Source organism: Dendropsophus ebraccatus, chromosome 5 (assembly GCF_027789765.1).
Source record: "Dendropsophus ebraccatus isolate aDenEbr1 chromosome 5, aDenEbr1.pat, whole genome shotgun sequence".
Taxonomy (NCBI): domain Eukaryota; kingdom Metazoa; phylum Chordata; class Amphibia; order Anura; family Hylidae; genus Dendropsophus; species Dendropsophus ebraccatus.
This window is the reverse complement of record NC_091458.1, coordinates 121,764,477-121,780,126: the sequence shown is the minus strand read 5'-3', so window position 1 is coordinate 121,780,126 and position 15,650 is coordinate 121,764,477. Positions and strand designations below refer to the sequence as shown.

Genomic DNA, 15,650 nt, shown 5'->3' with positions numbered 1-15,650 from the left:
TACTGAAATAATAGTAGATGCTTGAAACAAACTTCTAGCAGATGTGGTTGGTAAATCTACAATAACAGAATTTAAACTTCCTGGGAGAAACATATATCTATCCTAATAATAAGAAAGACAATACTAGAAGGACCTAGTGGTCTTTTTCTGCCGACAATCTATGAGATTTAAAAAAAAAAAAAAAAATAAGTGACTCACTTATATTTGCTAGGCGTAGAAAACTGCGGCTGTTATTTTTCCAAAGACATTTCCCAAAACAGAAATAAAGGGCCAAGTGTAATTAAGAATTCATTAGACACATCCGTCTTCTTTGCCCTTCCAACGTGTTTTACAATTTTTTGTGGACTATGGATATCGTCACATGCCTAAAAGAAAACATAAGTATTTTATATTGAATTTATAGTAAAGATTAAGCTCCGTGAATGTCATAACGTGCAGCTACTACAAGGACACATTCACTGCTCACACAATACCGGGCTGTTGATCAGCGACTTCCATTAGGTTTTTGCTGTGCAACAGCTTCTATAAATGGCCACATGAGATCTTATATAAGCTTTTGATGTTTGTAGCCTACACCAGATGTTCTTTTTGTAGATCGTAGTGACTTTTTTTTTCAGGTCATTCAACAGCTGTTATGAATCAAATTAGTCCACGTCGCCAAATAGTGTTACTCTTATAGTCCATGGGGGTTTTAAGTCACTTTAAGTGTAGTTTACTTATTTTCTTGATCATTTTATTATTTGCTGTCCTGTAAATTATCAATTTGTGTATACACATTCATCCCATTGAGCCTTATGGTGGCCAAATGCGTCCTTTATTACTAATAATATTTATTTTAATGTTGCTATGAACGCTGCAATATCATATATAGATGTGTCCTTCTTTACATTTCGTCATGGTTCGAGATATCACTAATGACCAGTTTTGAAAGAAACTTTTGTGTTTCTAGTGTTGAATACTGTGAGCAACCCAAAAGATTTTTTTTTTTGTTCAGAGGAAAGGTAAGGAAGGACACACATGTGTTTATAACACATCTTCATTTCACCATACTTAGACTGCAGTGATAACCTATTGGTACCCCACAAAGGCATTGCATGGTGCAAGTAGGATAACAGTTAGAGCATCATCACTTCGTTAAAAGGTACCAATTAAGGATGGTCCGAACCTGCTGAGGTTCGGGTTCGTATGAACCCGAACGCTCAGCATCAGATTCCCGCTGTCTGGCCGCTCCGTGCAGAGGGTGGATACAGCGGGAGGACCGCCTGGAAAACTGGGATACAGCCTATGGCTATGGCTGTATCCCAGTTTTCCAGGCGGTCCTCCCGCTGTATCCACCCTCTCCACGGAGCGGGCAGACAGCGGGAATCATTGCCGAGAGTTCGGGTTCGTACGAACCTGAACCTCGGCAGGTTCGGACCATCCATAGTACCAATCGTTTATAAGAAATATATATATCTGATATGTCATAGCAAAGGAATCTGTGAGTTTGTGCCATGCTGGCAGTGGCAATTAAATAAGAATGGGTACACCACTCAGTTGAGCACAGCTGCCCGTTCTTTTTAGCATTCAGTGGGGGTCCGAACATCTGAACCCTCACTGATGCTGCTGTCGCTGTTAATTGTATTTTATGGATGACACCTGCTGTAGGCATATGCTCATGGAGTGCCAGGAATTAAAGTCTCAGATGACTTTACCTTTGAATACTACAAGTCAAACATTACAGACAGTAAAAAGGATTAGGCACTGTATAAGATGTAATAGTCTCTGAGCATGCTATGGATCAGCCTGTGCCAGACCTCATAGGTCATATTATTCCATGAGAAGAAGCGGCGATTCTTTGAAAGCCATAACAGTTCATAAGGTGTCAATCCATCTAGATTGCGCAGTGTGGCCCTTAGTCAGTCCCTTAGTGTGGCCCTTAGATAGTCCTGAAGCACTAAATACTATCATAGCCTGTTCTTGGGTACACCATATAGTAAAGACACAAAACGTTACTAGCAGCAAATACTTTTTTTTATCTTGGTAAGCAAAAATTGCATCCAAAATCAAACCCTGTGCATCAATGTGTAACACCCACGAGTGTCGTTAATCACATAAACCTTGTCTTAACAGCATGGACACACTAAAGTCCAAATTCGAGCAGAGCTCTCCTTCCACATCAGAGAAGCCAGAAGGAGCGTACGCCATGCTAAGTTTCGGGGGGCCCCCATTGTCAAGGCATACACACCTTCTGGCTTACCTGATGTAGATGGAGATCTCTGCTCAAATGTGGACTGTAAAGCGTCCATGCTAGACATGAAGACAAAGTCTATGAAAACAATTGCACCCGTGGGTGTTTCCCCCATAAAAAGGTAAGTTCTACAGAGGTTGATGGCATTTATGACTGAATAGCCATCCTGGACAAGACGTTGCATTCAGTGGTTAACCTGCCACTGTTTATCGAACAGCTATTTCTCCTGTTTTCACCATAATCATGCATCTCTGCATCTGCCAGATACCACTGATGGCGGCTTACCTCCTGCAGGATAAAAGAACTAGTCATGTTTAAATTCAGTATCATCTTTTCTAAACATCTGTCTTGAAATAGTAGGTAGGCCCCCTTAGATCATCAGCCAATCCCAGCAGGTTCAGTTGCTTTTATTTAGTATATGTGATTAGTGTCACTCTTATAGTTGTGATATTTTTGATTTCTAGTACATTACAGAGGCAGAGGGCAATCTTCAGAGGGCTCGTGCCATGGTGGACAGCACACAGAAAGAAAAAGTTGATCTACTTAATCAGCTTGAAGAGGAAAAAAGGTAAAAACAGATATTTAGATATTTTAATTCTTATTTCTAGTACACAATATCTTACCTGCTTCATATACCATACACATGTGGTACAAGCTGTACAGAATAAATACAATGTAATTAGAGATGAGCAAAGCGGGTTCGAGTCCATCCGAACCCGAACGATCGGCATTTGATTAGCGGGGGCTTCTGAACTTGGATAAAGCCCTAAGGTTATGTGGAAAATATGTATATAGTCATTGGCTGTACCCATGTTTTCCAGACAACCTTAGAGCTTTATCCAACTTCAGCAGCCACCGCTAATCAAATGCCAATTGGTCTGGTTCGAATGGACTCGAACCCGAACCTGGTTCGCTCATCTCTAAATGTAATGTATGAACAAATTATAGTTCCATATGTGTGATTTAAGGGAGCAGAAAATGGCTAAAACCTTTTTTTTCCACACCCCCCTTTTGAAATGTGGGGGAGCGGTCTAAGTCCCGATCATAACATGCGGGCAAAAGACACCCATACATTATGTCCAATAGCTGAACACAATTTCGCAGACACTGTGCAACTATTTGATTTTACATGCTGGCATGGTTTAAAGGCCCTATTACACGAATCAATTATCGGGCGTACTCAGCCAATTTCGGCCGTTGCTGCAGTTAATCATTCCTTGTAATAGAAGACAATGATCAGCCAACATGCACAATGTCGGCTGATTGTTGTCTTTCAGCGGGCTGAAATGGCAACGATCAACCTGGCAACGATCTACTGCCCTCACTCTATGTAATAGAAGCGGCCGCAGTAGACCGCCGCTGTCTGCTATGGGCTTCCCAGATAATGTGACGATTGCTCGGGCAGCCTCTTACCGTCTCCTCCCCCTGTGTAATAGGGGCTTAACTCTCACTGGATGATCAGGACTTAAGCCCCAGGTCAGCACTCGCTTGCTCCTCATTCCCCTGCCCACTGCCTGTGCTATTACACGTGCCGACAGTGAGCGAGAAGGAGCGGGTAAAAGCCGGGGTGGGGGAGGCCACGGGAAGCTGCCCAAGCAATTGTCAGATTAAATTTTACTCAGTACTCAGTAGTTTTACTAGATAGTTGAAATCGACTCAGATGAAATCATTGTATTAATGACAAGATCGGGCATATTGTTTCATGAAATTACCCTTTTATAATCTAAAGGGGTAATCTAAAGATTTTTCCAATGACATTTTTTCCTAATCTTTAGAGATCCAGCAGCCATCACTCTTTTTGTGAGGAATATCCAGTTGGTAGTAATATACTGTATTAAGTAAAAAAAAATATACTCTTTATGTTTTACTTCTTCTGTACTTACTAGGAAAAGTAACCCTTTTTTCACACTTTAAAATTTAGGAAAGTTGAAGACCTTCAGTTCAGAGTGGAAGAAGAGTCCATTACAAAGGGAGACCTAGAGGTATTGTTTGTAGCTTGCACTCCAGTTTCTTCAGTTTTACTGAGGTGTTGAAAGAATTATGCACTGACATGGTATCAGGCTGGACTTCAAATGTGTAGAAAGTCATGTGTGCACCCTATAATACCTGTCTTTCTTTCAATCTAGGGACATAAATCACTGCCAGCTATTAGTAGCATATAGTAGCACACTCATAGCCCGCCATTACATAGATAATTGACTGTTCTGTACTCTTTGCAGTGCTTAAAGAGGTAATCTAGGTAACTCCCATTGACTTTAATAGTAGTTGTGCAAACAGCATGGCTCACAAGCTACGCTGTTTATGTAACTTCAGGAGTTAAAGTCAATGGGTGTTATGCAAATGGCATAATTCTCCGGCTGCAGCTATTTTCAGCTTTCAAACCACCTTTATTAACTGCAAACAAGCCGGAGGGGGCCTGGGGTGCTATAAGTGTCCTGGATAAGTACACCCTTTTTGTCTATCTTCCTCTGTGTAGGAAAATAAAATATAAGTCAAACGTTTTAGAACACCTCCATTTTTCCAATTTTTATTAATATTTTCACAGTTGAATTTCTCTAATGTAGATTAGATGTTACATTTGAAATTAAGATAAATAGTTTTTTGACTGATAGCTGTCAGGAGTTTCTTCCCAATATTGTTGACAAAGTTCCCACAAATTTGATGGAATTGTGCGTTGTTTTGTTTGTTTGTTTTTAAATCCTTCTATTCAGTTCATCCTAAACATGATCAATGGAGTTTAAAGAAAAATAAATTCCTTTCATTTACAATTTAGCTCCATTCATTTCAATGGAACTGAGCTGCAAAACCACACCCAAAGTAAGGACAAGAGTGGTGCTGTTTCTGGAAGCCCAGATAACCCTTTTAAAGCTGTTTAAAGCCTAACAGCCTCATATTGTTTTTTAGGTACTTTTGACATAACCTAGAAGTATGATTTGGATGATTGTCTGGCACTTTTTCCTCCTTGTTTGGTGTCACACACTGAGAAAAGTGCATGATATACCAAAGAGGTCAAATTTTGATTCAACAGTCCATAAGGCCCTTTTGTACTCTTCAGTAGTCCACTAAAGGTGATACTTGGCCCAGGCAAGTTTCTTTTTTTATTTTGGAGTTTTAGCAGTGGCTTCTTTACTGGTGCCTTTTTCTTTTTATTATGATAGCAATGTGCTCTGTCCTGAAGAGAAATCCCCTCCCCTCTGTGATGCGGCTACATTAGAATTAATGTAGCCGCGTTACAGAGGGGCTAGCTGGCCCACCTTCAGTGCTTCATGCCAGGCCAGTGCTCGGGAATTGACCGGCACAGTGCGCAGGAATCGGGTGTTGGTTAGAAAAAAAAAAAAAGGACCCCCATGTCGGTCTGTTCATGTAAAAAAACACAAAGCGATGTACCTAGTGGTACACTAGCTTTACTGTAAAAAAATAAGTGTAAAATTGAGGTGTTCTAAAACTTTTGACTGGTAGTGTATGCTGGGTACAAGCAATTGATCAGTAGGAGGTATTTGTTACTGACAAATTTAAGGCCTTCTTGGTATTGAACACGTTTTCATACACACATCATTTAATAATAACTCCTTAAAGGATCATAGAGCGAGATTTATGCTAGAAATGCATTTGCAGTGTGTAAGAAAAGGTCATTAAAAGGCATGAAAACTATTGGTATTTATCACCTTTTGTGAAATAAATACATTTTACAGTCAGTCTTTGAAACAGTAAACACAATAAACTTATTAGACTGTTGAGAGAAATTATGTTGTCCAGGTCAACTCAGGGCTTTTTTCTTGCAAAACCAGTATTACACCTGGAATCAGAGGATGATGTATTGTCTCGGGAGAGAGGGAGGAGTTGGGGAGCTGGAGACAATACAAGTTTTGTAGTTCTGTTTTTAACTTCAGGGGTAAATCATGCCAAAACCAGTACTATTAGTGATAACACTATATAGTAAGTTATAAATCTTGGGATGATTTAATTAAATGCAATTTAAATACAATTTTCTCATACCTTATAACCCCTTTAAATTCAATCGAAGAGAAAAGAGTATATCAAAATGGAGATGGGAATAAAACCATGTAAGTGCATCGCCACCATTTTTTAATAAGTAAAACTTAAAAATTACGGTTCTAAAATATGTGAATGAGCCTTTACTTAAAGGAGAAGTCTGGACTGAAATTAAAAACCACTACGGGCAGGTGGTGGAGGAAAATTTAAAAATGCAATATGCTTACCAGTACCAGAGCCCGCACAGAGCCGCATCCCGCTCTGGGACCTCGCCGGCTGTCTTCTGAGCTCCCCTCCGGCTATGTCCCAACCCGGCTGACAGATGTCCCGCTCAGCCTCTCAGTGACTTGGGAGGTACACTGCTGCAGTCACTGATTGGTTGATTGATTGGTTGGTTGGGCTTAATCCCACCAGTCTGTGATGTGGATTCCGGGTCGTGACGTACCCGGAACTAGGGAGAAGATGACAGCCGTCCGGATCCGGGAGCTTTGTCATGCGGCGCAGCACGGCACTGGGAGCAGTAAGCATATTGCCTTTTTCAATCTTCCCACCCCCTGCCTGTAGTGGTTTTCTACCCCCCCATTGGACTTCCCCTTAAAGAGTCATGACGTTGTTGATGCCCATTCATTTCACATGTAGGAAAAACAACTCATTTTGCATTTGTATGAAAAGAACGATTGCAACGTTGACAACATGTTCAACCTTGTAAAAAGTCTGAATTCTTCTTCTACAATGACACATTGTGGGGTCTGCCAGAGAGGTCAGACAGCTGAGATCAGCTCCACATTGGAACAGTGTATTACATTATGTTACAATATAGCTTGTCCATTTTAATTAATTCATGTTTATTTTTTTTAAGAGACTACAATAACCAGTAACAATACAAATAGAAATGCTTATATGGTATATTGTTTCATTTCACTGGTTGCTTCCTTGTTTCACATTATAAGCATACAGTAAATCTTAATGTAAAATAGCACAGGCTTGTTCCTGGTGACGTGAAAAACGTGGATTAGTACATTCGTGTTAAGAAATCTCCAGTGCTGTTATTTGGAGTGCACATTTATACTTGGAATACAGGGCTGCACATGGTAATTCTCTTATCTGCACATTTTTTGGAATTATAATCATGTTCTTCCAGCCACAAAATTCCGACACATTGGCTCCTTGTCACAATGTCTCCATTCTTTGTAGTTCATCCTCCCTGATGGCCCCTTCCATTGACATTCACTTGAATAGAAACACATTGTGGAATGACATTCAAGTGCGTTTCTGAGCAAAGCTTCCAGACTCCATGATCATATTTCTAATTGTAATAGTAAGAGGCTATAATGATTAAGATAGTTCTATTCTGGTAATTCCAGGGCCAGGAACCAAAATCACAGTCACATTGAGGGAAATCGTCCACAGCAAATATTATTTACATGAATAGTAATAGTCCTTGCAGTGTTTGATGGTGATGGCACTCATCTGTTATGCAGTATACAGATCAATGATAGTCAGCCACTGAAAATTTGCTATTCTTGCAGTTTGCCAGCATGCCACAACTCTGCAAAAAACAAAAGTTTTAGACGTATCAGTATCAGCATGTTTAGGCTGCTGCTTGAACAGAAAGGTAAGTTTGTGCCAATGTTAGGACTGAGGGATGTAAGAAAGATCATTTTAAGGTTACTTAGTATTTATACAGTGATTTATAAGGGTGAGATTATTGGTGAGAATGGATAAGCTTGTTAATTTATATCAGACTGAGCTTTTCTAGAAGGGGTTAACCGTGTTTAGTCAAATTTCTAAAATACCCTAAACTATTGTTATGATTTAGCTAACCATAAGTACCCCATTGCTTACCCCTGTGCTGTATTTCAAGGCCCCTTGCTGCCCATGGATTAGCTGTGTAAGCAATGAATGGCAGACGCGTCCCCATCCAGGTTTTAAGATGGCAACAGTCACATGATTTCCCTGCACCTCTCCAACTTTCTGCTGGTGCCTAGAAAAACATGGCTGCTTTCTTCCAGAAAAAGCATGATTCTTGTCCTGCAATTAATTCTTAAAGGGGTAGTCCACCAAAAAATTTTTTCTTTCAAATCAACTGGTGCCATAAAGTGCCAGAGATTTGTAATTCACTTATATTAAAAAATCTTAAGTCTTCCAGTACTTATCAGCTGCTGTATACCCAACAGGAAGTTGTATTATTTCCAGTCTGGAGAGCAGGGGAGGTTTTCTATGGGGATTTGCTGCTGCTTTGGACAGTTCCTGACATGGACAGAGGAGGCAACAAAGAGCACTGGGTCAGACAGGAAAGAAAACACCACTTCCTGCTGGACACACAGCAGCTGATAAGTACTGGATGACTTAAGATTTTTTAATAGAAGTGAATTACAAATCTCTGGCACTTTATGGCACCAGTTGATTTGAAAGAAAAAATTTTTGGGTGGACTACCCCTTTAAGTTAAGATTTATTAAGCTCCATTCACTTTAATGGAACTGAGTTTCAAAACTGCACCCAAATTGGAGACAAGAGTCTGGAAGAAAGTAGCCATGTTTTTGAAATATTCCTTCCAATGTTTGAAATCCAGGCAGGGATAAGCAGTTGGGATAGTTATGATTGGTCATATCAGAACACAACCGTTTAAAGTAAGTTAGAAATTTGACAAGTGCCTTTATATACATGCATGTGTTTTTTCCCCAGAGGTTCATTACTTAAAGAGAACTTGTCATCATGAGTTCAATGGCTACAACACATCTATGATTCACTGTTTAATGATGCAGCTTTTCAGGGAAATCATAGTTTTAATTTAGACTGAAAATGGAGCTCTGAGTCCTGGGGCTCCCCATTCCTGGACAGATTTATAATGGCAAATTACTGCAAATATTTTAAAACAACGGCTATTGTTTTAAAAAATAACAGCCATTATTTGTCATTAAATGACGGCCATCCACTAAATTTTAAAAGTGTGGGAATATATCCTTTCTGTGTTTTCAATCCACTCCTGGTTTTGGTTGCATAATACTGAGCAAAAATACTGTGTGTGAACATAGCCTCAAACATAGCATAGTTTTAGGCTATGTTCACACGTCGTATTACACCGGCCGCGTCACGGAACGGCCGGTCTCTGCCCGGATCATGATCTTTATGGCCGTAGTGTTCTGATGCAGGTGCATCAGCGCGTGCCCGCATCAGAACTCCCTGCAGCACACAATGAAGCAAGCGGCCGGAGCCGCTCGCTTCATTGTGTGAACTGACAGGGTTTCCTACGGCCGCAATTCACGCAATGGGATCCCAGCCGGAGCATATACTATGTGTATACGCTCTGGGCGGGATCCCATAGAGGAATAGGCAGTGTTCCACACTGCATTAAGTGCATAGCCTTAAACTTTGGCTGGGTTCACACTACGTATATTTCAGTCAGTATTGTGGTCCTCATATTGCAACCAAAACCAGGAGTGGATTAAAAACACAGAAAGGATCTGTTCTCACAATGTTGAAATTGAGTGGATGGCCGCCATTTAATGGCAAATATTTGCTGTTATTTTAGAACAACGGCTGTTATATTGAAATAATGGCCGTTATTTACTGTTATATGGCGGCCATCCACTCAATTTCACCATTGTGTGAACAGATCCTTGCTGTGTTTTTAATCCACTCCTGGTTTTGGTTGCAATATGAGGACCACAATACTGACTGAAATATACGTAGTGTGAACCCAGCAAAACTGTAAATAGCCACTGGGGATAGTAAGGTATTCTTTTGGCAGCAAAAACTCCTTATTTGTTAATATAGGTGTTTAGTACCCCCGAGTTTAAGGGGTTGTCCAGCGAAAATCTTTTTCTTTCAAATCAACTGGTGTCGGAAAGTTATATAGATTAGAAATTTATTTTTATTAAAAAATCTCGTCTTCCCATACTTATTAGCTGCTGTATGTCATGCAGGAAATGTTGTTTTATTTTTAGTCTGACACAGTGCTCTCTGCTGTCATCTCTGGCCGAGACAGGAACTGTCCAGAGTAGGAGAGTTTTTCTATGGGGATTCATAGAAAACCAATACAAAGTTCCTGTCTCGGCCAGAGATGTCAGCAGAGAGCAGTGTGTCAGACTGAAAATAAAACCTTTCCTGCATGACATATAGTAGCTTAGAAGTACGGGATTTTTTAATAGAAGTAAATTACAAATCTATATAGCTTTCTGATATCAGTTGATTTGAAAGAAAAAGATTTTCGCTGGACAATCCCTTTAAAGACACGGGTCAAATGTAAACCTAAGACAACACCTGGCACTGTCTTAATGATTACTGATTACTTGTTTTTCTAATACTCACATATACAACGAGTAAGTTGCCACCCACACCTTGAAGGATAGGAATTAAGATAGGAGAGTAATCTAAGTGTTTCATAAAACAACACTGATTGTGCTAAAATGAACAAAAATGGTATCTGGTTCTTTCACCAATGTAAGTTGCCAGCAGTCTTTAGATTGTCAATAGTGTCCTCTCTTGTAGATGTTAGATGATGCTGCAACTTTTCACTCCTGCTTTCTCTCTTTCCTGTCCCGTGTGTGCAGACACAGACGCAGTTGGAGCATGCCCGAATTCGGGAGCTCGAGCAGAATCTACTGTTTGAGAAGGCAAAAACTGCAAAGCTTCTCAAAGAATTAGAGGACAAGAGGGTACAGTAAAATGGAATCAGTGACCCCTGCCTGAAGTCCAGTGTGCTTGCCAGCTTCATTTACACTCCCTTGGCCTGATTTTTTTTTTTGCTTCACTTTGTTTCTGCCCATATCTGGCTTAGAAACATTTCATTTTTGCCATCACTTTTACGCACCCTAAATAAATTATTATTTGCTGACATTTTTCAGACTTAAAGCAGTAGTACTTTAATCTGCTCATGTCGTTCTAGTTGCTTTTTTGAATTTTTACTGCCATGATATCTTACCGTGCAAATAGTTATAATGAATGTAATAATCAAAGAAAATTACAATGCATCAAATATAAACATTTGGTGCAATACCTAATACTGCATATAGTCTAAGTGTAGGTACAGGCGGCTATATGCAATACTACTGCTTTTAGTTTGTTGCAAAGCACATGGAATCATTGGGTTTTTGGCATCAGCATTTCATTACTGCATTAATAACAATGAAGTTACATGGGTATTTATGAAGTGTTCGGTCTCGCACAGTCTAATTGGCGTCATAATTTACAATAACAACAGTAACATATTATCATCTAACCAAGTTCAAACTAGCATGAAATAAAATCTGTCAGTACCTTACAGTCTTCTGCACAAATAAACCTGAGAGCAGAAGTATAGACTGGAGCCTGAGACACCTAACATTCTGTTCACACTGGTCACTATTATTTGTTTTTTTTTTTGCAGATTCTATGATGTATATAGCAGATCTATTAAGATCTGTTTGGAAGATCTATAGATTATAAAGTAATATAAATCCCATTTATTTGCATTGGGTCCACCAGGTTTCCCCCTTTGTTTACTATATAGATCAGTGCAACCTGTTAAACAGTTTATCCCAATAATTTATTCATTGTGAAAGATTTGAAAAGCTGTTAATAGTGGGGTTCTAGCAATTTTTTTTTTTTTTTTAGCAATAAAAGAAAATACCCTTTTTTAAAATAATTTTTTGCTTCCATATGTCTTCTGGTTCCCCTGATGATTTTAGTTGCTTGGGGCACAATCTGAACAGAATCAGTCTCCTTCCCCTTGGCAGCTGACAGTCTAGTCCCCTTTTATTAAAGGAGTTATCCAGTGTTAGAAAAACATGGCCACTTTCTTCCAGAGACAGCACCACTCTTGTCTCCTTTTCATTAAAGTGAATGGAGCTTAAAGGGGTTATCCAGCGCTACAAAAACATGGCCACTTTTTCCCTTACTGTTGTCTCCAGTTCAGGTGCAGTTTGCAATTAAGCTCCATTTACTTCAATGGAACTGAGTTTGAAAACCCCACCCAAACTGGAGACAACAGTAGGGGGAAAGTAGCCATGTTTTTATAGTGATGGAAAACCCCTTTAATTGCAAGACACACCTGACCTGAAGAAAATAGTCATGTTGTTTCTGGAAGAAAGTGGCCATGTTTTTCTAATGCTGGATAACCTTTTTAATGTGTCTTCTCAGCTTCACTGCCTGTTACAGCATGGTCTCTGTCTTTCCCAGGCAAGGAGGGCAGAAAGCTAGATCTTTTGCTCTCTGGTAAGAGTTTTTATGCAGACAGCTAGCTGTGGGGAATGTCTCAGCATGTGTGTCCCCAGCACTCAGCTCAGCAGGTTGACATGCATACTGCCATATTTGTTTAAACATGGTGGCACCATACTATGTATGTAAATATGTTATTAGAGACGAGCGAATCGCCCATCTAAATATTAAGTCTTAAGCGAATCGCATAATTTGATTGGTAAGCTGCTTATCAGCCGCCTGCCTTTCAGCTCTCTTCCGCTTTACCCTGGGTGTCCGGAAAAGCTGGATCTAGTTCTGAGAATCTGGGAGAAATGTCCCTGGACTGGATCCAGCTTTTCCTGGCACCCAGGGTGGAGTGGCAGGGAGTGGTACAGAGTTGAAAGGCAGGCCGCTGAAAGGCCACAATTGCTTTGAGTGTGTGTTGTTTCTTTACTAGCTTATTTATCAGCTTGTAGATGGCAAATATTGTTAATTTTTATGATCTATACAATAGATCTGTTAATTAAAGGGGTATTTAACTAATAGTTAAAGTGTACCTCTCATGAAGGCTGGACCTGGCGCAGAGTGCAATCCACCCAATTGGATCAGCACAGTGTTGACCCGGCATGGTCGTCTCCATGGATACCCAGACTTGTGGCTGCAAATGGATTGTGCGTCGGGTTCAGACTTTGTTACAGGTACATTTTAAAGGAGAATTGACAGCAGGTTAGAAGACTCTAACCTGCCGTTATGTTTCCATAGCTCACAGAAAGCTAAGAATGAAGATAGTTTTCTTTTGCTAAATCTTCAGTTTAATTAATCTGTAAATTAGGCGGTTCTGTCCCGTCCACCTTTCCTCATGAATATTGAGGCAGCACTCTGCAGTGACTCCAACGCACCAAACTATCTTGTGTATAAATGATGACGCAGGCATTCCCGAAGAGTTCAGTCCATGATATACAACGAGCATACAGACCGTATATCATGGACGTGTGAAAACAGCCTAAGGCTTCCCTCAGTCACAGCTTTTGCCTAGAATTTGTTTAGGCCAAAAAAAACGCCACAAAAAAATACCCAAAAAACTGCTGTTAGTTTTTATGTTTTTTTTTTATGGTAGTTTTTCTGACATTTTCTAGTTTTAGTGGAAATTACTAAGTGGAAATTTGCACCTCTGATGTTTTATCCCTTCATTTTTTCAGTAAAACTCATGTCATTCTATGTGATTTCAGGATTTCTAGTGGAAGAATTTAAAGTAATAAATTTATAGTAATACAATTTATAGTATACTGTATTTAAAGAATACAGTATAAAGAGCCTTTGACCTTAAGTGAAGATTATTTTATTTTTTAATTTGCATTAAATAATAAATTCAGTATCATATCATAAAAGCAGGTTACCATTATCCCAGGCCTGTGTGTATTCTCGTGACTTGTCTGAGTTTCCTAAATGTTAATATCTCAGTTTATGGTTTGTGTATATTTTAGTTCTAAAGCATACTACAGTTCATACAGTCTTATACAGACAATGAAATGTACCTATACAGAGGATTTTTTGTACGTTTTTATTCTAATCTTATTGCATTTTTTGTTTCAGTTCATGGTCTTTAGTAGTGACTAGAGATAAGCGAATTTACATAGAGATGAGCGAATCGGGTTCGGGTTCGAGTCCATCCGATCCCGATCGTTCGGGATTTGATTAGCTGGGGCTGCTGAACTTGGATAAAGCCCTAAGGTTGTCTGGAAAACATGGATACAGCCAATGACTATATCCATGTTTTCCACATAGCCTTAGGGCTTTATCCAAGTTCAGCAGCCACCGCTAATCAAATGCCGAAAGTTCGGGTTCGGATCGACTCGAGCATGCTCGAGGTTCGCTCATCTCTAAATTTACATTAATAACAGAGGAAAACGCTTTGTTGGCTCGGCAGTCAGATTATCAGCCTGCTGCCTTTTAATTGTGTGCCTCCTTGGGTGCTGGAAAACCTGGATCCAGTCCTGGGAAACTCTGAGAAGTTTCCCAGGACTGGATCCTGAAGGCCTTGTATCATGTACCATGCTTGTCGCTACCTTGACTGACGTAAGTGACTTATACCAACTTTCACATAATTTAGGCATAGTAATGCTTTGGGTACATGTAGCAGTATACAATTTCAGGTTGGCCTCTGATTCCCAAATATATAAACCTAAATTAACTGTGTAATCACACATGAAAGACTCTAAAAGGGACAATACAAGTGCAGTACAAGTTAAAGAGACCATGTAGCCAAGAAATTAGATTTTACTTTCTTCAGGCTTAGGCTGCCGTGATCACACAGCTTTTTATCGTTTCGTGACGTGCCCTCCCATTCCTGAGATATGTGGGTTTATTTTTATTTTGTGTGAAAATTCCATTAATAATCAGATGGGGGTGGGCCAAAATTTAATAATGCGACTGAATATTAGGTGACGGCCATGATTAGTATGTTTTATTATGAGGGAAATGTATGTACTAGACATACATGCCCCTCAATGTAAAGTATTCACACCACTTGAGTGTACAATCATGTTTATCACCTAATATACATCACTATTATACAAATGAAGTTCACACCCATCTCACTATTAACTGAATTGTCAAACGAACCATAAGCCCAGTGGCGTAACTACCATGGAGGCAGACCATTCAACTGCTATGGGGCCCGGGCTCCCATCAGCAAAAAAAATGCTCTACCTCTATGTTCTTCTCAAATAAAGTGCAGAGATCTAGGAAGTAAAGAGAAAAGTGCAGTGTCCTATAGTGTGGGCACCACCAGGACCTTCTGCCAGTCCCAGTGAGGTAACTGTGATAAAGAGGGTGGCTGTGGATGGCCCAAAAACTCAAATGCGTTTCGGAAACTTGTACTGTCTCCTTCATCAGGGAGATCACCTCTATTCCCTATTATGATTATCATTATTATTTGTATATTGTTTCAGCAGTCTTTTTTTTTTTTTGCATTCCACTTGGTTCTCAGCAGTCTGACAACACACAAGTGGAGTTGCACTCAAGTTTACGTTTATGCATAGTATGTCTTATTTACATTCATGTTTCTGCTGACAGGTGTGCTTTATTTACCCAGGCAACTGTAAGATTTTGGTCGTTTTTGAAGCTGGATATTTCTTTTTAGCCCACCTGCATCTATAATTACCATTCACTTCAGTTCACTTCAAATCCTTCATTCTTTAACAAACACCTAATACCCAAGCTTTGCACCATGTTGAATTCCTTTTACGCCAGTGTTTATTTTCAATT

At 39.7% G+C, this 15,650-nt stretch overlaps 1 protein-coding gene across 4 annotated transcripts in view; it reads left to right on the top strand.

Moving 5' to 3' along the window:
- Positions 1-15,650, top strand: part of CLIP2 (CAP-Gly domain containing linker protein 2) — a 94,783-nt gene that overhangs the window by 65,787 nt on the left and 13,346 nt on the right. For 3 of the 4 annotated variants that reach the window (XM_069971156.1, XM_069971157.1, XM_069971155.1), the window contains exons 7-8: positions 2,695-2,798; positions 4,152-4,212. In XM_069971156.1, coding sequence (XP_069827257.1) covers positions 2,695-2,798; positions 4,152-4,212 — 165 coding nt within the window. Of the gene's footprint in view, positions 1-2,694; positions 2,799-4,151; positions 4,213-10,777; positions 10,883-15,650 lie in introns of all 4 variants that reach the window. The other variant, XM_069971158.1, reaches the window with a different exon arrangement.